At 39.5% G+C, this 22,988-nt stretch overlaps 1 protein-coding gene across 4 annotated transcripts in view; it reads right to left on the reverse strand.

The window, feature by feature from the left end:
- atg7 (ATG7 autophagy related 7 homolog (S. cerevisiae)) overlaps positions 1-22,988 on the reverse strand; it is a 155,101-nt gene that overhangs the window by 85,840 nt on the left and 46,273 nt on the right. For 2 of the 4 annotated variants that reach the window (XM_057844854.1, XM_057844855.1), the window contains 2 exons: positions 12,033-12,148; positions 5,773-5,848 (listed from right to left, as the gene is read on the reverse strand). In XM_057844854.1, the coding sequence (XP_057700837.1) occupies positions 5,773-5,848; positions 12,033-12,148 (192 nt within the window). Of the gene's footprint in view, positions 1-5,772; positions 5,849-12,032; positions 12,149-12,175; positions 22,884-22,988 lie in introns of those variants that run through there. The other 2 variants (XM_057844857.1, XM_057844856.1) reach the window with 2 other exon arrangements.

The raw sequence follows: 22,988 nt of genomic DNA on the forward strand, positions 1-22,988 counted from the left end.
CTCAAAGCCAATGTAAACAGAACTCACAATGTCATATCATCTGTTGGCTGTAAATGCACAGACAACTGACTTCAAATTCTTCAAATTTGTAACGACATGGGACTGGTCGATTGGCCACTGTCCTGCCAGAACCTGGACAACGCGCCTGCCTGGAAAACATTTTTACGTCTGGATATTGTGAAGGATAGCTGGGGTAGATGGCGGCCGCTGTGTCTGACCACACTCGAAGAGGAACGATATCGAGGATGTTTCCTTATGGTGCGCTGCTGGCAGCTTCTGATTGTGCCAGGTGGGACAGTGATCGCTGGGACGGTCCTTCTGAAGGACCTAGCGACGCCAGTCCCCGAGGCCATGAGTCCACAACCGAAATGGCGATGCAACCTACTACGAAGCTGCGCAACCTTGAGATGAATGTTCGTCGGGAGTCAGCAAGGAACAAAAACTGCGATGAGGATTAAGTCAACAAAAGGAGTGTGGCGGACACGGCCTACCATCGGTCCTCAGCTATTCCCTATCTTCTGGATCGAATCAACTGAATAAACTAAGTACTAAATTATGAACTAGTCTACTGGATCTAATCTACATAACGAGCACATCGATCGACTATGGACTATTGGGAAAATGAACAATCAGAGGGGATGGTTATTATTTAAAAAAAAATAATAAAAAATTGTGATCATTACGAAATCTGAATGTCAAAAATTTGATATTTGATATTTTCTGCGTCCTTTATCGTATACTGGGGACGGGTTTCAATAAGCTTCGGCTTCTCCCGTCAGCCCTTTTCTTTTCGGGTTGAATTAATTGTAAACACATATAAATGCTGTTTGTTTGTTTGGATTGTCATGCCTGAAGGGAAAATAAATAAATAAATAAAATATTAAAATGTACGTCAACCGCGACCGAGTGGCTGCAATTGAGGTCATCACTCAAAATGAATATCTAAATATCTATAAAATGATAGCAGCACAAACAAAATTTTTGACAGCACATACGAATGGCAACATTGCGTTTCCGTTCCACTATACAGTAGATGGGGGCCTGAGTGACGCCATCACTACAAATTAAAAGCATAATATCTACAAAACCTATGCAATATCACAGCACATTCCAGCACGAACGAAGCACAAACGATTGACATTATTCTTAGCCATTTTTATTCAAAATGGGGGGCTGGTTGGCCTTAGATTGACCTATAAAATAATTGTGAATATTTCAAAATATGATGGCAGCACAACCAAGCACAAATGTAGCACGAAAGATTGACATTATTTATAAATACATTTTCATATGATTGGGGGCCAACTTCATGGAGGTTGGTAGCCACAGTCCTAAATTTTAATTACCGGTAGAATACTATATATTGATTAAAATTTTGGAGTAATGATATAAATGAAGATTTATTTCATAGTAAAATGATGACTTTTGAGGCAGGGGAAAAAACAATTTTTGCAAATGTTACAATATGACAGGGATACAAGGAAAATAAAATATAGCTCCTTTAACAATAAAGTTGTGTAAAATGCTTTCATGAAATTAAAATGAAATACACTATTTTGAGAATTCAAAATACTAAGAGACAAAAATTCCAAAGTCAAAATAATACAAATAATATGTTAAGTACAACGCTTCCTTTCTTTCAAAGGCCACAAGTGGTCACTGCAGCATTACAAAAACGCTTTTAGCATTTCAGTAGCATAACATAACTTTATTTAGAGAGGTAAAGGAGCTCGAAACATTCGGCACCTTACATCGCTATCTTCATTATCACCTGTCAGAAAATCATATGACGGCACATTTTCTTTAGTGCAGTATTCCTTCACCATCTCGTTGAAAAATAACGAGCAACCGAGGTGTTAAGCACATGGGAATATTTGTCAGTGTGATGAATACAAAGTGATAAAGATGGTGATGCTGATGCAAATGTCATGTGAGAGAGTTACACTTCCAAGTTGTTGCCAATGGGCACATCTTGGCAATCTAAATCAATACATAATCCTCCTGTATTAAGGTTTCTCCTTTATAAGGGAAAGCTAAATAATAATAATATGATAAATAATAATCTGGTGAAATGTTTTGTGCATAATTGTCAACTCCGGGCAATTTATTTAGAGCAAAGACCCTCGTGTTTCCTCTGCATTCATTTAGGAATACAAATAACCTGAAGTCCAGAATCTGGCTGTGCCACAATATCCCCCAGAAAGGACAGAATCAGTGAATTTTGAGTACTTCTGCATTAAAGACGGATATTTTGAGTTTGCTTTCAAGGATTTTCATGTTTGTTCTTTTTTAACAATTCATCTTGGAATTCCAAGGAAGGATGGACAGAATGAGCTTCCCCCGACAAAAACCAATGCAATAAAGCCACTCTAGGATGATGTGGGAAGGTCCAAAGGCCACAAACAGGGTGTCAAAGGGTGGAGCTTCAGCTGCATGTATCTGCAGTGCTGGCTTTCTTCGGGCCAGGTCCTCGGACATGCATGTAATCGTCTCCACACTCTTGTGCAATTTGCTGAGACATGATCATAATCATGGTCTTAAGTACAATACAGTGCTGACCAAAAGTATTGGCACCCCTGCAATTCTGTCAGATAATGCTCAATTTCTCCAAGAAAATGATTGCAATTACAAATGCTTTGGTAGTAAAATCTTCATTTATTTTGCTTGCAATGAAAAAACACAAAAGAGAATGGGGAAAAAATTAAATCATTGAATTTTACACAGAACTCCACACACAGAACTCCAAACATTGGCCGGACAAAAGTATTGGTACCCTCAGCCTAATAATTGGTAGCACAACCTTTAGACAAAATAACTGCGAACAACCGCTTCCGGTATCCATCAATGAGATTCTTACAATGCTCTGCTGGAATTTTAGACCAGGTCTGATATCATTGCTGGCCACTTTAGAAGTCTCCAGTGCTTTCTCTCAAACCATTTTCGAGTGCTTTTTGAAGTGTGTTTTTGGTCATTGTCCGGCTGGAAGACCCATGACCTCAGGCAGACCCAGCTTTCTCACACTGGGCCCTACATTATGCTGCAAAATATTTTGGTAGTCTTCAGACTTCATAATGCCATGCACACGGTCAAGCAGTCCAGTGCCAGAGGCAGCAAAGCAACCCCAAAACATCAGGGAACCTCCGCCATGTTTGACTGTGGGGACTGTGTTCTTTTCTTTGAAGGCCTTGTTTTTTTTCCTGTAAACTCTATGTTGATGCCTTTTCCCAAAAAGCTCTACTTTTGTCTTATCTGACCAGAGAACATTATTCCAAAACGTTTTTGGCTTTCTAAGGTAAGTTCTGGCAAACTCCAGCCTGGCTTTTTTATGTCTATGGATCATAAGTGGGGTCTTCCTGGGTATCCTACCATAGAGTCCCTTTTCATTCAGATGTCGACGGATTGCACGGGTTGACACTGCTATACCCTCAGACTGCAGCTTGAACTTGTTTGGATGTTAGTCGAGGTTCTTTATCCACCATATCCTCCAGCCACACAATCTTTCGTTGAAATCTCCCGTCAAATTTTATATTCCGTCCACATCTAGGGAGGTCAGCCACAGTGCCGTGAGCTTTACACTTATTGATGACACTGCGCACGGTCGACTTTGGAGATGGACTTGTAGCCTTGAGATTGCCCATGCTTCCTCACAATTTTCCTGCTCAAGTCCTAAGACAGTTCTTTGGTCTTCTTTCTTTTCTGCATTGTCAATGTGGTACACACAAGGACACATGACTGAGGTTGGGTCAACTTTATTCCATTTTAACTGGCTGCAAGTCTGATTTAGTTATTGCCACCACGTGTTATGTGCCGCAGGTAAGTAACAGGGGCTAATAATTACACAAATAGGAGAAGCATCACATGACTTTTCAAAGGGTGCCAATACTTTTGTCCGGCCCATTTTTGGAGTTTTGTGTGAAATGACAATTTTTTTTTTCTTTTTTCCCATTCTCTTTTGTGTTTTTTGATTGCAAGCAAAACAAGAATATTTTAATACCAAAGCATTTGTAATAGCAATCATTTTCTGGGAGAAATTGAGCATTATCTGACAGAATTGCAGGGATGCCAATACTTTTGGCCAGCACTGTATATGTAGTTTCTGGTTCGTGGAAGGTTGAGATGAAGATATCGTCCTGTCCAACATCATCATTGTGTGATATAACCGCCACCCATGCAGCAGAGAAGCCGAAAGCCTTCCCCGTTGTTATGTGCGCAAATAATTCAACAGTTCAATAGTTTAGTTATGTGTAAATAAATTGCTACTTTGCAATCAAAAGCTCTATTTGTCTTGTTGTTTATCTTATTTTGTAAAAGCAAAACATTATTCAGATGTTTGGGAGGTAACCTAAGCAAAAAATAGCTGTGTATAAGTCTAAGTTATGTTTGAAATGTATGCTTTTACAAAAAGCTCAATTTCTCCGTTTTTTTCATCAGAAATTGGAAAATTGCTCAAACTAAGCTATTTTCTAATGCTGATTTGTAAAGAATGGAAAAAGATAGGAACTAACTTTTTTTTCTGCTGAAAGAAGAGAGTCTAATCGTTCTTTTGGTGGGTTCCATGTTTATATAGCAATAGAACAGAATTTTCTGTGGGCCTTGCAAAATCAGTCAAAATCCAGTAAAACGGCCGGGGGCGAAGAAGGGCCTTGCTCTGGTGAAAATGGCTGGGAGAGAATGAGTTAAAAAGGAAGCTGTATGGTGTCCTATTATGTGTTTTTCTGGCAATGATATCAAACACAAGACGTGCTGAAAACTGTGTTTTTATCAACACACGGCGCTAACAACACTTCCTCAACCTGTGGCTCTCGGCAGGCTGTGTGTCTCTCTCACTGCCGCGGCACATGAACAAAACAACATCACCGTTATGTGCGCTCCAGGGTGCCTCGGAAAACATCCAATCAGAATATTACACATGAAACGCCATAGCAGAAGCTGTGAGGGGAAAAGTTTTTATTTGGCTAAATGCTTAAGCTATTACCGGTAAGTGCAATTTTTTTTTGTGTGTGTGTTTCTGCGCGCTATTAATATTGTTGTTTTTTACTTAAAAGAGACATATTGTATTGTTTTTTAGTTGTGATTTCTTAAAATGTGTTTTTGAATTTAAAAGTAAACATTTATCACGTTTAAATAGGTGTACTTGATCTATTAATATGTACTGTAGTCGCACTGTGTTATTGCAAATTGGTTTAAAAATTTAAAAAAAAAAAAAAAAAAAGGGAGGCGGTTCAATAATATCGCAATAATTTATCAGATAAATTATCGCACACTAAAATTTGTTATCACGACAGGCCTAATTTCAAGCTTTCCAATGATGCACACATGCATATAGGACAATTTTAAAATTTTGCCAAATTGGGGATTTCACACCGCAACTTCAAGTCACCCGAGTGTTTTCCGCCACATATTTTTAGTAGTTGCACTCTTTTAGTTATACTGGGCATAAATCATAAATCATCTTGACGTTTTTTTAATCAAAATAAAAATTTTAAAAAATAAAAATTGAAATAAAAAAACAAAAAAATAAAATAATAACAAAAAAAAATATATATATATATATATACACATATAAATATAAAATCATCTTGACATTTGATAGTCTAACTGTACAACTAATTGAAGTCTTCAGAGTACGTGTTTTGTGTTTTGGAGGTTTCACTGTCTGTTGTTAGCGTCTACGGTATGAAATGCACTATATCATCATTGAAAGCAAAGAGGCATTTAGAGTGGCATACTGTATTGATTTAGCAAGTTGTTGGAACAGCAAGTCCTCAGTACCTGATGCGGCACGAGGCCGAGTGACGTGGGAGGTTCATTCATACGGTCATCGCTGCTGCTGGCCACCGCATAGCCTCTGTGAGAGAAAGGAAAGGAGGGGGTCACATGAGGTGGCATCCTTCAAGCTCATTCAAATGCCACATGAGAACAGCCAATTTGGATCAAATAAAACAGTGCACTTATGGAGAAGACATTCAGCCCTTACAATGACAACTGAAAAGTAAAACCCACAGGGTTGAAGTGTGGATTCATAATAGGTAACCATGGCTACAAAGCAAAAAGAACCCTTGGTGGTAAAGCCGAGAAGTTTAGAACGCAAATCTTTTCATCCACGACAGGCTGTCTGACTGCTAAAAACATTGTGCCTGAAAAAGGTTGCCTTATCCAGGGTTCCTGCAGGTTTTAAAAAGTGAGATTTAGGACTTTTTAAGACAATTTTATGGCAATTAGTTTTTTTTTCTGACATCGGAATAGTCAAATTTACCTCAATTGAGAGCTCCTTTGACTACATGCTGTGTGTTAACAGCAGCAGCTCCCAAATGCAAGCGCCACATCTGGAATCAACCTAAAAGCTTTTTAATTTCTAATTGGTGACAGGTTATCAAAGGACTAGGCTCTACAGCTTTATGTTATTTATTTCCAACCTTCTGAGTCAAATGTCCAATTACCTTTGAGCCCCTGAAATGAGGAGCATTTGTACAGCAAAACAGCTGTAATTCCAAAACCCAGGGATCAAAGCTAAGCACTTCACGATTGCCCAGGACTCTTTTGGAAAAATGATTGTTTTTTTCTCTCAAAAGCTTTCTTCCCCTGCTGCAGCATGGTGCATGTTTTTCCTGCCTGTCAGGCACAGGCCTGTCATATGCACATGCACAGTAGTGCTGATTCATGTCATTAGTGTCCTCCGTGTAGCAGAACATTTCCACTGTCCTAAGCATCTGTGCTGGCTGCCAGCGATCAGTAAATGTGGGGGTCGGGGGTCCGGGAAATGACCAGAGCTCGCCTGGAACCCACCACGTGGGGAGCCTCCCACCAGCAGCAGTACATGTCCAAGGGCGGCATGTCGAGGCCGTGGGGTCCAAACGTGTAGATGTGTAATATTTTATTTTCGGTAACGAGCCCACCCTGCCATAATGAAGACACTGAAGAAAACTAAACCTTTTCTTTTCTCCTTCTCCACCATATGCATCTCAGGCAATTTTACGGTAACGAGCCAACCCTGCCATAATGAAGACACTGAAGAAAACTAAACCTTTTCTTTTCTCCTTCTCCACCATATGCATCTCAGGCAATTTTACAGCAAGTAAAATAAAACAAGACTACTAAGGTAATTTAACTAATTACTTTATGCAGGGAGTATTAAAATATCGCAAGGCATTACTATTTTTTAGCGGCAACCACCCTGGACTCAGTTGTCCGTTCAATCGTCTGACATACTCATGGTCTCTGCAATTTTCTGACAAGCAAATATAATGCTTTTTAAGACCATTTTAAGACATCCGGGTATAAAAATAAGACCTCTACTACGGAACAGCTACGTAGGTTTGGTATTTAAAAAAAAACACACACACACACACCCTAGGTTCAAGTCAAAGGATTTAAAAAAAATATATATAAATCAGTGAATATCAGTTCATACAACAGAACTGCCTTCTCAATATTTTAACAATATGGTATTGCTGTCAACAGTGCAGCAGTACAACATCAGCAGTAGGGAAACGAGTGGAAGTTTTACTTCTTATCAAAACTGCCTCAGTGCATCAGATTTCTCCTTAATGTCAGCCTTCAGGATTGTCTTTCCCACAAGTAAACGACTTGGCATACTCGGAATCCGGGAACATTGCCCGGAAGACAGTGCCCACATCTTCGTTTGAGGTGTACGAGTGGTGTCGGCTAATCGTTTGCAGCAATCACAGTACTTCTGCCTTTACCAAGCGGTTGGGGCTAATGCAGGAAAAGCACTTGCGCTGGGACCCGGGTTTGACACCAGAGGCCTTGTACTTGCATTAGTGCCTGTTGGTGCGAACATTTGCATGGGGACTGTTGTTGCCTGACTGGAAGCATAGAGTGTATGCTTTTCCCGTTTCATGTAAGCGTCAAAAACTTTACAGCCCCATTGTTCCTAGCTTGATGTCCTTTCGACATAATATTCATTTATGTGCTCGAAACCTAATTTCCTGTACTCAACATCTATCACTGCTCGCTCAGAATAGTGACACAAATTTAACGCCATAACAAAGGGCAATGCAACAGAAAATGCAAAAAAACATTTTTGTTTGCATTTCAGGGGTTTTAGGAGATTTCACCCAGTTAATGCCAGCTATACACAGACTTTTCAAAATGTTACTTTCAATCAATTTGCATTGCACAAAAATCTTCGATGGACGGACGGGCGGATGGACAATAGTACGAGGATAAGTAGTATTATCACGTCGAGCTATGGTCGATATCATGAATATAGAACTAGATGCAACGTGACAGAGTCGGCGGCATTAGAACATGTAAAGGAGGGGACGCACATGTATTAACAACTACAGGCCCATCTTTATACTGCCACAATTGTCCAGGATCCTTGAAAAAACTCTTTAATAATAGGCTTGACAGGTTCATATCAAAGCATAACTTACTAAACCAAAGCCAGTACGGTTTTAGTAAAGACCATTCTACTGCACAAGCACTGACAGAGTCAATGGAAATTATTACGGATGCGATTGATCAAGGACTGTATTCTGTTGGAATATTCTTGGATTTTAAAAAAGCATATGACACAGTAGATCATAATATATTATTTGACAAATAAGAGTGACTGGGAATTTGAGGAACAGCTCCAGACTGGATACGTAGTTATCTATTTAAAAGACATCAATATGTGACAATTGGTGGGAAAAGGTCAGAAAAACTTGAAGTTACATGTGGAGTACCTCAAGGCTCTATCTTGGGACCAAAACCGTTTATACCATTTATAAACGATATATACAAGGTATCCAGTATATTAAAAATGGTGCTTTTTGCTGATGACAAAAACATCTTTTGCTCAGGTAGCAACCTAAAACAGATTTGCCCAGCAAGGTATAATACTTGATGATTTATTATCATGGAATGCACATTATAAGTCAACTGAAAACTAAATTAGATAGGAGCATCTCTATTCTTTACAGAGCTCAAAATCACAGGGCCCTTCAACTAATTTATAATGCACTGTTTTTACCCTATTTGACTTAGTGTGCCGAAAATTGGGGAAACACTTACAAATGCCGATTACACCCTCTGATGGTCCTCCAGAAAAAAGCAATAAGGATTATTCATAAGGCTCAATACACAGCACATACACACGAGTTATTTATTAAATCCAATTTATTGAAGCTGTATGATTTAATAAATTTTAAAAAACGGGTGGTAAATGGAGAGTACTTATTTAGCGCCTTTATCTACATTGTTACAATGCCCTAAGCGCTTTACATTAGCAAACACATTTACCCATTCACACTCACACCTGCTTCTATGCAAGGCACTGCCAACCCATTGGGGGTAAGTTAGGGTTCAGTGCCTTGCTCAAGGGCACTTTGACAGTGAGCAGTCATGGCCGGGAATCGAACCGCTGACCCTTCGGTCCCAGGACAACTCAAGCTACCAACTGCGCCACAGCCGGCCGATGTACGGAGCCTTCTGTATAACCTGCAAAGTCGTTTCCTGGCTAGGGAATAGAAATACGATTTGAGGGGAGAAAATGCATTTAAACTTAATGATGCAAAAACAACACTAAAATTATTTTCGATCCCCCACACTGGTGTACAGTTTTGGAACAAATTAGATCCTGGAGTGACCAGCTCAGGGTCATTGGCTGTTTTTAAGAGGCGGTATAAACACATTTTATTAAACAATTATGTTGCTGACTCAGTCTAACTCTTGGTCATGATAAGAACTGTACAAAAGGAAAATAATGTCTGGGTGACAACTCAAACCTGTAAACAAAACCAAGTGTACCCAAAACAAAGGAGGGTAAAAAAAAACCTCAAAGCTAATGCAAATAGAACTCAACCAGACATCACAAGATAGATAATCATTTGGCTCTGTAAGTGTACAGACAGTTGACTTTTAATAGTAGTATTGTGATATTCTGTAAAGACATGGAACTGATCAATTGGTCACTGAGTGCCCTGGACACGATCTTTCTACAATGCGATCAGAACCTGGACAACGCGACTGCCTGGGAAACTTTCAAGTCTGGATATAGACCCTACCCACCGACGTCACAAAACCACGTGCTCGCTGTATGGTTCCGCCCACTTGTCCGTCATTTTGTCTCTGTATTAGCATTGGTTTCAATTGATCGAGGAATTTAAAATGCATTTCATGGAAGACCCGGTGCTTTCTGATGCCATAAACTCACTGGATGTGTTGCATAAAAGGCGTTATGTGGAAAAGCTTCGTTCTATACAGTCGCCAGATCCATATTTGATGCCCAAATCGATGTTTTTCGACCCACTGTCTTCGCCCTGTCTGCCTGACATCTGCTACGCTAATATTTACAATTATCTTGTCCACACAAAATCAGCCTATTCTCACGAAAATTTGAAAAACTTCAAGAGCTTGGAGGCTTATAAATACTTCGTTGCTGCTTGGTTCGTTCGTCCACGAAAATTCGGCAGGAATCTATCTTGTGCTTGGAAAGGTGAGTTACGAAATGTTCAATTCAAAATGTTTTGTTATTGCTAACATCCACTGTCAAGTCTAATGTATTTCATGTCGTTTGTCAATGGAGTTAAGGCTTTTAATGTTTATACGGTTTAGCGATAGCACTCTCACTACATACATACGTGTATGTTGTCGGCGATTAGCCTAGCAATTATCTTAATTGTGGTTATTTGTCAGCCCAAAACCCTCTAAGTATATCTTAAATGCATCTTACCGGATATAAAATGACTACTACATAGTCTGTGGTGATTTTTTGGTGCCCAGTTTTCACGTCGAATTGCAGCCGTCCATTTCGCTCTCCTCTTTGGATCCCTCGGAATACGGTAAAACTTCAAGTCTCTCCTTCCATCTTCTCTGTTAGTGCAACCAACAGCCACACACGCCTTCACCATTTTGATTATTAATGTTAAGGAGCAGAAAAACACGCCGTAAATAGGAGGAATGTACGTAGCCGTAACAGGTTAACACTATGTTTTGACGGACAATTGGGCGGTACCATTCAGGACAGCGGAGTTGTGACGTCACGTGGGTAGGGTCTATATGGAGGATAGCTGGGTAAAATGGCGGCCGCTGTGTCTGACCACACTCGAAGTTGAAGACATCGAGGATGTGTATCTTTTTGTTGCGCTGCTGGCTGCAATTCTTCTGCAGGGGCTTGGAGCCCACTTGATTCGTCAGATCACCATGAAAGTGTTGGAAAGCCAAAAGAGATCAGTGGAATTGGCCACTACTGCGACCAGCGCTATCACCGGAGTGCATGCCAGCCTCAAAGAGGCCTGTAATGACATATTACAGGTGAAGAATGACCTGGCAGCATCCAACACTGCCACAACCAGAATGGTAATGAAAATTACTACGGAGCTGCCCAACCTGGAGATGAATGTTCGTCGGAATGCATTAAAGAATGAAAACCGCGAAGAGGATTAAATCGACAAAAGGGAATTGGCGGACACGATCTGCCTTTGTTTGGATTTGTCATGCCTGAAGGGGAAAAAAAATATTTTTTTTTGAAAAATTAAAAAGAACTAGATGCGAAATGACAGACTCGCTGGCATTAGTAAACAGTCGCCATCTTAAAGCAGTAGACGCTTCCGTTAAAATCAACAGTTAAAAATTAAAAATAACCCTGTGAGAAGTTCATATAATTTATGAATTTCTTATTAATTGTATCAAAAATAATAATAATTATTATAATACATTTTAAATTTATAATTAAAAAAAAAAATCGGGAAGTTAAGACATTAATATAAACTAATACATTTTTAAACTATAGATTTTTTTTTACCCTGCTTTTTTTTTTTGGCCATGCTTCTTAAAAGAATCGGAATCGACAATCGTTCGGAACCGGAGTCGTTCAATTTCAAACGATGCCCAACCCTATTTAATATGGACTTGGATACGCTGAAACACAGCTGGGAGTCTGCATTTTAGGCCATATTGACGATAAAATTGTATCCTTAATAGGTCTTCTTAATCAGCAAAAATAAAACTTCCTGTCTATATATTTCTGAACCTAACTTATCGGTTTCAACTCAGAAAAAGGTTGCTATGGTAACTCTGCTCACCCTTCACTGTGCTGCAGAATGGACACCATCATCTCCACAGCCAGGGCGCCAGCAATCATGGCCAGGCCAGGTCGACTTACAGTACACTGCTGGTCCAGAGTCCGATCCCTGGTTGACTGTTTACAAAAACAATAACAGTAAAAGGTTAACCACTAAAATGATGTAAATGTTTATGTGGGGTTTGATGTACATGTACTGTATATTCCTTTTACAAATGAACTGGCCTATTGAATTGTGTTTGAGACTACCGTAGTTTTCGGACTTTAAGCCGCTACTTTTTCTAGGCATTTCTACCCTGCGGCTTTTATAAGGAAGCTGCTTATATATGGATTTTATTTTTTTATTTATTTTTTTTATTTTTACAAACGAGCTTCATATTTTCTTGTTAAACAAAATATTGATAATTACACATAATTTAAAAGAATGGCTTTCCAAATTTTGCCATGACATAGCTCTCAGCCGCTACACTAGCACCGTGAAAGCTTGCCAGAAGCTCGTCAGACTAACTCAAAACCCAGGATTTTGTTGAATATGGCTCCATCTGATACTAAATGCTGCTACAAAAGAGCAATTTTAATTTTGATGGGCATACACTATTCACTACGACAGGAGAACTCCATGCTAGTGTTAATTAGCTGTTTTTAACTGGCACTCAAAGGACTTTTTTGCCACAGTACGCTACAACAAAGTTGCTATATAAGGGCTAGCGCTAGCTGTTAACCGTTTTTAAGAGGATTTCATCCACTAAGTTTAGAAGGCAAGGTAAAGTGAATTGTATATCGTTGCAAATGTAGTGACCTGTTTTTTTTTTTTTTTTTTTTAAGTTAATTTGTTTTGAAGCATTCAGACAACACGAGTTTGGGATGTTGATGCGTGTTTATCTAGTTAATATATTTTTGATCAATCAAATATTTTTGTGTAACATTTATGTAAATATCCAATGTTAAGATATGGACGCCTGCGGCTTATAATCAGGTAGGGAATATATGTGGATTTATTTCTAAAATTTTGTGAAATTTGGCCAGTGTGGTTTATAATCCGGTGCTTTTTACAGTCCAGAAATTACGGTACTGTTTGCGCCATGGCGCATAATGAAAATAGGTCATCTTTAATTGCTTTGTTCTTAAAGCTTAACACAAAATGACCATTAAATTATATTCAGCTTGGTTGACACCACGAAAATTAATATCAACAGAATATTTCCCTTAAAATGATATATTTTCTTTTGACCTGTCATCCATATTCTATTCTGATGAAAAGATTGAATTTTGGCACTTCCACATAATTGCATTCAGTTTTTAGTCACAATTTGTATACAATTTTTGAGGAATCTGGTTTATCCAAAATACAGTATAAATTAATCATTGCAAACACTTGAAGGTAGTTGAAAATGACATTTAGCGATTCAAAGAGCCATCTTCCTTCAATATTAAATACAGTAGTAACTTTACGCATCAGCAATACTGGTCCTGTAGTCACTTGGATCAGACGAATGCCAAAATACACAGTATTGCATTCCATTATTCTACACATCACCAGTGTGTATGAGCCCCATTTCTTTCATACAGAGCTACTTGGCTTGCAGGCAGAGAGACAGCAAGGCAGCACAAACAAAGGTTCATGTGCAATTAAAACGCTAACGTTGGCTATAATATACTGGTCCTCCTCAAAAAATTTGCATATTGAGATAAAGTTCATTATTTTCTGTAACGTACTGATAAGCATTAGACTTTCAAATATTTTAGATTCATTACACACAACTGAAGTAGTTCAAGCCTTTTATTGCGTTAATATTGATGATTTGGGCAAAAAAGAAAAAACAAAAATCCCCATCTAAAAAAACTAGCATATCATGAAAAGGTACTCTAAAGAAGCTACTAACCTAATCATCTGAATCAACGAATTAACTCAAAACCCCTGCGAAAGATTCCTGAGGCTTTTAAAAACTCCCAGCCTGGTTCATTACTCAAAACTGCAATCACTGGCAAGACTGCTGACCTGACTGCTGTCTAGAAGGCCATTATTGACACCCTCAAGCAAGAGGCTAGGACACAGAAAGAAATTTCTGAGCGAATAGGCTGTTCCCAGAGTGCTGTATCAAGGCACCTCAGTGGGAAGTCTGTGGGAAGAAAAAGTGTGGCAGGAAACGCTGCACAACCAGAAGAGGTGACCGCATCCTGAAAAAGATTGTGGAGAAGGGCCGATTCCAGACCATGGGGGACCTGCAGAAAGAGTGGACTGAGTCTGGGGTAGAAACATCCAGAGCCACCGTGCACAGGCGTGCGCTGGAAATGGGCTACAGGTGCCGCATTCCCTAAGTCAAGCCACTTTTGAATCTGAAACAGCAGCAGAAGCGCACCTGGGCTACAGAGAAGCAGCACTGGACCGTTGCTCAGTGGTCCAAAGTACTGTTTTTCAGATGAAATCAAATTTTGCATGTCATTCGGAAGTCAAGGTGCCAGAGTTTGGAGGAACACTGAGCAGAAGGAAATACCAAAATGCCTCAGGTCCAGTGTCAAGTACCCAGTCAGTGATGGTCTGGGGTGCCATGTCAGCTGCTAGTGTTGGTCTACTGTGTTTTATCAAGGGCAGGGTCAATGTAGCTAGCTATCAGGAGATTTTGGAGCAATTCATGCTTCCATCTGCTGAAAAGCTTAATGGAGATGAAGATTTCATTTTTCAGCATGACCTGGCACCTGCTCACAGTGCCAAAACCAATGGTAAATGGTTTACTGACCATGGCATTGGCTGTGCTCAACTGGCCTGCCAACTCTCCTGACCTGAACCTCATAGAGAATCTGTGGGATATTGTGAAGAGGAAGTTGAGACACACAAGACCCGACACTGTGGATGAGCTTGAGGCCGCTATCGAAGCCTCCATAACACCTCAGCAGTGCCACAGGCTGATTGCCTCCATGCCAAGCCACATTGAAGCAGTCATTTCTGCAAAATGTTTCCCGACCAAGTATTGAGTGTATAGCTGATAAAATAATTGAAGGTTGACTTTTTTGTATTAAAAAACTTTTTTGTATTGGTTGGATGAAATATGCTAATTTTTTTAGATATGGATTTTTGGTTTTTGACTTTTTTTTTGCCAAAATCATCAATATTAAAACAATAAAAGGCTTGAACTACTTCAGTTGTGTGTAATTAGTCTAAAATATATGAAATTCTAATGTTTATCAGTACATTAAAGGAAATAATGAACTTTATCACAATATGCTAATTTTTTGAGAAGGACTAGTATATATCAGATGATAATTTGATATAACCATTGTGACAGGCCGAAGCATATCCAATATTGTATCCAGTCTCCAATCAATGGAATTGTTCTTCTTGATAATTTATCATATTAAATGTCCCTTTCCCCCATTTAAATAAAGCAAAAACAAAAGGCAGAAGTGCACGCCATGCAAGCTCTCATGCATTTGCACATTGTACATTTTCTAGAATGAATCCAAAAGCTCTCAGTAGTTATTTATGGTAAATGCCACCTTGAACCACAGAGATACATGCACAGAGAACAATTATTCATCAATCAAACAAAAATTCATATGCTCCAACACTAAAAAAGCACATATAGATTATTTTAGAGTTTAGAATAGTATCTAACAATTGGCAAAGGGCTATTTGATTCGGCTATTTTGCAGCAGAGAGCTGCTGAATGATTGCTCCAACTGAGTGCATCCTCCTATATGCGATGAGTAATAAGATTTTGAAAATGACTCATATTGATACATCGTGTGGGAGTAAAAACACAAAAAAGCCTGTCAAGGGAACAAAAAGCGAGAAAAAAAAGGCTTAGAAATTCTGAGATGTTTCGACTTCACAGTTGGGCTGAATTTTTAAAAGGCTGTAACCTAGCTACACATTTTCATGACAATGAGCCTACACTTTTTGTAGACGCTCACCAGGTAGTTCCATCAGCTGGCTGACAATTTCACAATTAAAAAATGCACATTTAGTTCAAGCAAAACAGCTGCCTGTCATGATTACCACTGTGTTTAAGGGTGGGCAGAATAAAGACTTGCAATGTGAAGAATCAAAAGGTTTTTTTATTTAAAGGAAATGAAAACACCTAGGATGGATGACTTATACAGTAAGTGAAATCCCAAATTTCTTAGACCTCTGATGGAGAAAATGATGTTCAAACATAGACTTCATAATTATATTGACGGGTCACAACATTAAGGCACTGCGCCACGCCTTCAAGTAGGGGGGACTGCCCACACCGAGCATCAAGTGTAGTTATTCTCAAACACACGCACGCAGCGATCTAAAGCGGGATTTAGGTTGAAAAAGTACAAAAACTGTACCGCAGACAAACAGGGAGGAGTATCTCAGGAGTGATTTGTTCAAGGGTTCAAACGAATTATTATATTTTTTGTACCACGCATGCATTTTCAAACATTGTGAAAAAAATGGGAGAAATAAGCCACTACGGCATTGATGTCATATTTAGCAATATTTACGTAAAATAAATGCTAACTGCACATTTTTTTTGCATTTAACCAAGGATCGAGACTGTTTTTTGTCCATATCTATAAAGAATTCAGGAATTTAAGCATTTATTCACAAGAATTTTTGACGGGAAAAGCTGTTTTCATAAGGCCGCCACTACATTTGCCAACTGACTAGCATCATAATTCAAAATATTTACGCAAAATAAATGCTAACTGCATGTTTTTTTTAGTTTTTAACGAAGAAACGAGACTGTTTTATGTCCATATCTATAAAGAATTCAGGTATTTTAACAATTTATTCACAACAATTTTCAATGGAAAAAGTTCTTTGTTTTTCATAAGGCAGCCATTACATTTGCTTACTGACTAGCATCATAGTTCGCAATATTTAAATAAATACTGACTTTTATTCACATGTTCCCTCTCTACTACAAATCAGAAAAACGAATTTTTTTTTCTTTTTTTTTTTTTTTTATCAATTCAATTAACAATATTTTGTCGAGAGGCACATGATTAAGGCAGTGTTGTTTTCTTCAACGAGGACATGACGAAAATATTTTGTCAACCAGCACTTTTTTCATGACGATGAGAGGCTAAAAACGTGTTTTGGGAGACTAGCACGTAACGAGACGGACGCCAGTTTCCTTCAGACGAGACGAAAATATGCAATAGTTTCCGTCACATGTTCACAATGTGTGACATTTTGGCAACATTTCAATCGCGGTTTTAAGAGAATTATAATACTAAGGGGCTGTGAGATATCAATAGAACCGTTATGTGGCAAGATAACAAATATTAATAAAGTTAACAAAAAATAAATCACATTCATGAGCAATTATCGAAAATAGATCGAAAATTACGAACATTTCCGAAAGTATTCCGGAAATAGCCGAATAGTGCTTTGACGTCACAGCCAGGAAACAAAAGGTCGAGGCAGGTGCCATTGTTGTTTATCGACGAGAGAGTTGCGTTCGTGTTTAATCAAAAAATCGCTAAAATGATTCAAACCTGTCATGCTATGTGGTGTACAAATAGCCATTTGTCACAATGTAGTACCCATGACTTCCCGAACGCGAGAAAAAGAGCTGGACTACGCAGACAATGAGTGCAGTTCGTCCGTGCAAAGAGGGCTAATTTTGCAGACCCAGCCTCCGGCACGGTTTTGTGTGGTGCGTATTTTACACTTGAAAGCTATTCGAACTATGGACAACTGAAATCAGGTTTTGCTAAGAAATTGCTGCTGAAAGAAGATGCGGTGCCCACCATACACACGCAGCCACCTAAATGTCCAGAGATATCTAGGAAGAGGACAATGACTGGGACTGATGAAACCACCCCACCACCCCAGGCTAAGCAAAGGAGGGGAGCAGCCAAGCTCGAAATGGCCAGAGTGCCATAATAGAAAACATATCACGCATTGAATATAGGACAGGACACGTGTATAAATTATCGCTCGTAAAATATATACAACAAATCCTCTAATCCCATTCATATTCTTGTCTGTTGGCAGAGCGAAAACCTATGATAGCACAATAAATGATAATTATTCTATACATTACTTTATTTTGCGGTCACGGAGTATCAGCTTCACAAAGAGAAATGCAAAACAAACCATTCGGTGTTTCCCACACGATCTGTTGCCGGTGTTTCATCAGTGTGATTGCTCCCCTCAATGATCGTTTCACTAGGCTGCATTGTCTTGCGTTTGGGCTCAAATTGATAACTCAAAACACCAAAGAAAGGTTCAGAACTCTCCTCGTCACCATTAGAAGAACGTTTGTTATGTCGGATTCGTCGCTGCAACTAGAAACAAAATTGTCTGCCATCATCACCGCCATTCAGTACTAAGCTCTCCTAGTTGTGACGTCACGCACACAATATGCTAGATTTCTGGGATCTCGGGCGCTGGTCGTTTTAGCTTGACAATCGATCCAAATTTCTATCATTTTCTTGGTGTTGCAATGTATGTAATTACACGAAGTGGCATGATATGAATCCGAAAGGCATGCGTATATGGATAAATTATGGAATATTAGCATTTCCCCAGGTGTTGTAATACTCTTTAAATGAGCCCTCGCTCACTTGCCCTAGCCACCGCCCCCCGGGGGAATCCCTGCCGCCATCTTAAGGGCCGTTCCAATTCCCAAAACAGCGAAGTGAACTTGGTGAGATGGAGGGCTCAGTGATCAAGTGAATAACGATGGTCACTCCGGAGCTCCATGTATTCCACAGTGCATTGCAGTGGTACACGGAAAACATGTCCATGCGGTGGTAATAACGAAGCTCAAATACTGTTGGCTGCTGTCTATTTACCACAAAAGAAGAAGAAAATGAATGGAGGTGTCAGCACGGTGTTTCAATGTGATACCAAACGGCCTTTGGAATTGTAAAATTTATCATTGTTGTTAATAAATAAAAATAAAAATAAATTAGACTATGTGGCAGCTATGGCAGGACGTATGGAATCACAGGAGTGCCGAAATAAATAAAAACATAAAATAAACATAAAGAGAAATAAATGAATAAAGACTAACGTTACTTTTTTATTGACTATTACTTTAGTCAGTAAAGAAAAGGAAAAAACAATGACAATTTTTGTCATTGATGTTTTTATTTCGCTTGCCTTTTCTATTTTGCTTTTAACGAAAGGAATGGTCTGTCAATCAAATGGCGTTGGGAGGGACTGGAGTTAAACTTCAAATAAGTTAAATGTATTTGAACAACAAATCTGTTTACAGATTGTAAGGTATAGACAGATACATAAATAATGAAATACCCATATAAAATTTGATACAAAACTTATAATGCTGATCATTCCCAGGTACCAACGTATTGCCATCAAGCGCGGAATACTTCTCCGGCTCATTGACATGAGTCCAGTATATTTTGTGTGATGAGGAATAATGGTGACACCAGGGGGTGGCGAGGCATGGCCACGGCTCCCCCCAATTAATTTGTTGGCTACCCCACTGGTCACCCCACTCGTCAGATTGTAGTAGCTGCGGAACTCAAAATTTTGACTGGGCTATTATGGACTATGTACATTAAGACAATACACAATAAACAATATAACACCATCAACAAAAGTATATCAGAAGGTGTGTCTTGAAGTCTTTCTGACAATTTTCTACTGGCCTGTTTAATACTACAACATAGTAAAAACCTGAAATTATGCCTTTTATTTTTTTGGTGTGCCACCCCAAGGTTTTAAGTGGCCCCATTTGGCCACCCCTATGAAGAATTTCTGGAGGCACTACTGATTTGAAATAGGCAGTATAGCGATACTCCAACACCTTGTGGTTGTTCCATGATTTTTCTTCCCTGTGAGTGAACGAGGGCAGGTGTGTTCCATTTAAGTCTTTCGCTCCCCCTCCACTCACTTTCCCTTCACCCTCCACGTGGCCTCAGTGTGACGTCATAGCAAGTGCTCAGGGCAAGTGAGCGAGGGCAACTCAAACCGTGATTGGAACGCAGCCGTCATGTGTAGGTAGCCTGCCTCTTAGCAGTGTCTGGTTGTATCAATCGTGACATGCTGCTGCCCCCCCCCTTCCTGACTCACCAGTGTGTTGTCTCCTGTCTCCACACAGGCTTGCTTGCACATAGGTAAAGATTTATTGTCTTGGCTAGAGATATGCAATGTTGCTTTCTTCTTTAAAGGTCTGTACTGAGTGATCATCATACACTACATGTACAGTATATCTGAGCGTTAGCATTGCATTCGCATTAACATTAGGCTAACTTTTTTTTTTTTTTTTTTAACATGCAATTCGTGGCATCCAGGAGGGTATGATGAATGAATGAAATGAAAATAATATACTGTTTTCCTGCTGAGTGCGTTAAATCACCGATCACCACAGTCACCACGTTCGTGACTTTTTGGACTGTCAAATTGTCAGCTCTTCCAGTAGAGCGAGACGTACGAAGCAGCTGCCCCGAGAGGCATCGCCCGTCTCGTCCAGTCACCCTCACACGGTACGTTTAGCAACAGCATGAAAAACACAATCGCCACATTAGAACCCAATTCCGTGTATCAAATGCAACTGCTTAGCACAGCACAACAGCATTTGGCCATGGCTATCTCCATTGATTTTGAATAGCATCCACGCTGTTTTTCCGCTTCCAAGGATACATTGCATGTACCATCACAGCTTAGAGCAGGGGTTTTCAACCCAGTCCTCAAGGCACACTGTGGGTCCTGGTTTTTGTTCCAGCCGATCCAGCAGAGACAGTTGAACCAATGAGGCTTCTGCTAAAACAAGCCACACCTGACTGCAATCAACTGATTGCACTTGTAAAACACCAGATTGGGGAAAAAGTGTTGTCATCTTGTTTGGTAAGAATGAAATCCTGCACCCACAGTGTGCCTTAGTGGAATAGGTTGGGAACCCCTGGCTTAGAGCATAACAGTTCCACGCTGTGATGCTGCACATACAGTAGCAAATGCCCACCCTGCTCCGGTTGCATACACAAGCGAAACAGTGCGCTTAAAGTGGACCGAGACCAACGATTTTTGAGCGGACCAGAGTTCATTTGTTCGGTCCGAAATGGAGTTCACATTTACAAAACGAAGCGGACTATCTGAGAAAAAGAACTCTGGTCCGTTTAAATCGGACCAAACAGCACTAGTGTGAAAATGCCCTTAATTTGAGGCAAATTACTTCATGCCAGATATCTTTATTATTTTCTTTTCCAGATATGTTCGCTCATCAGGCAAGACAAAAGTCTGACCTTTAAATTTTTAAAAATCTGCCTCCTAAGTGTCTCAAAACTTTCCGATTCCCATCGTTCATTTGGCTAGTTAGGAAAGGAAGTGTGAATCCGGCCGACAAGCTGATTACTACAACAGAAAAGGAGGGGCGCATTTTGTTTTTTTTTGCTCTTCGCTGACACATCACACACTAGCAAATCTTTCTGGGACTTGTAGTATTAATGCCAGCGACCCAGCTCAAGTGCACATTTGATCGATTTAAGTTCCGCCTTACCATCAACACCGTAGTAAATTAATTTGACTACCGCTCCTAAGCTTGGAGACTTACAAGCAGAATTTGGGTGAGTTGATTGCTTGAAAAATACAGTACTTCTCCGGTGAACTTCACTAACGTACGCACGAATGCTATTTTTAGACCGTGACGTCGCCATCGTAACCCGGAAGTGGGACATTATCAACACGCCCTCGCATACAAACCATGTTATTTCTGCTAGTTTTCTCTGATAATCTTCAAAATCAATCATTCTTCTTCAGTGATCTTTCAAAAAAAGAACATGCCGATCAAACACTGCTGCTATGGAACTTGTAGAAAAACGACTGGACATTACGACATATGAAGGATGTTTTCTTCATACATTTCCCAAAACCAAAAACTCGGAGGAAAAATGTGAAGAATGGATAAACTTGCATGGACGTCCAAAAGACCAGTTTAATGCCAGCAAGGTAAAGCTATTCACATTTCATATCCAGTAAACATTTTGTTGGGGGCCACAGTCCTTCAGAAGATGAAGAAGTAAGCCATTTCGATATTCCTATTTATTTTTTAGCTTGGCGTTTTGCCGTGCTGCTTCTGTCTGACAATGAATGACCCGAAAAAAATTAAAACAGTATCTGACTGCCACTGTTGTTACCTTTTCTGTTGTAAAAAAACAACTTTAGTAAGTGGGAAGTGTAAATAAATTAGAAAAATAAGATTTGTTATTAATTAATGAAAAAAAAATAAAAGTGTTCGTTGGCTTTCACAGAGTAGCATTTGCAATCGCTACACAAAAATAGCAATGTAAATTGCCCCCAAGAACGGTCAGAGACAGAAGACAACCAGAGGATATAATATATAAGAAAGACAGGTGGCATATGGTGGTAAAGGATAGATTGTTGAAACAGAAGAATGTCATTGTCAGTGGCGTAAGGCAATGCACACAAGAAAAAAAGTGTCGATAAAAAAGCTAACTCTGGATCAGGTCAGCTCGTCTTTTTCAGCCCTCGACACTCAAGCCATCTATAACTGAACATTTTTATGTTCTTCTACATCTTTACCAGTGAATTTGGAACCAGGGCCATCATTTTCAGACATAATTGGTAGGTTTAGCTTCGTAAACATCTCGTTTGTACAGTATTTCCATTCATTTACTATTAGGGACAAACAAGGGATTTACCTGCGTTACCACAATTGCTAACGTCATGAATATTAATGGGCAAAAATGACACGTTGCTTGCGGTACGCCATTGGTAGTGTCAATTAACAGCTCGAAGGAAGCACTCGGCCCAATTTGATGATTTTATGACGATATGCAAAACTGATGCTTGTTGGGAAGTTTGCGGTCACCACTTAGTGCTCATGGCTCAGGTGTGCCTGCAATTTTTAAAAGAAAAAAATCAGCATAGTGACCGCTCGCATATCTAAAAAAAAAAAAAATCTTAAGTCAGGTCAACCACAGGTCATGTACTGTTGCACAATATTTTTACAGCAGTGTTTGAGGATGAAACAGTTTTTTTCATTAGGGA

This window comes from Corythoichthys intestinalis, chromosome 9 (genome assembly GCF_030265065.1).
Source record: "Corythoichthys intestinalis isolate RoL2023-P3 chromosome 9, ASM3026506v1, whole genome shotgun sequence".
Classification (NCBI taxonomy): domain Eukaryota; kingdom Metazoa; phylum Chordata; class Actinopteri; order Syngnathiformes; family Syngnathidae; genus Corythoichthys; species Corythoichthys intestinalis.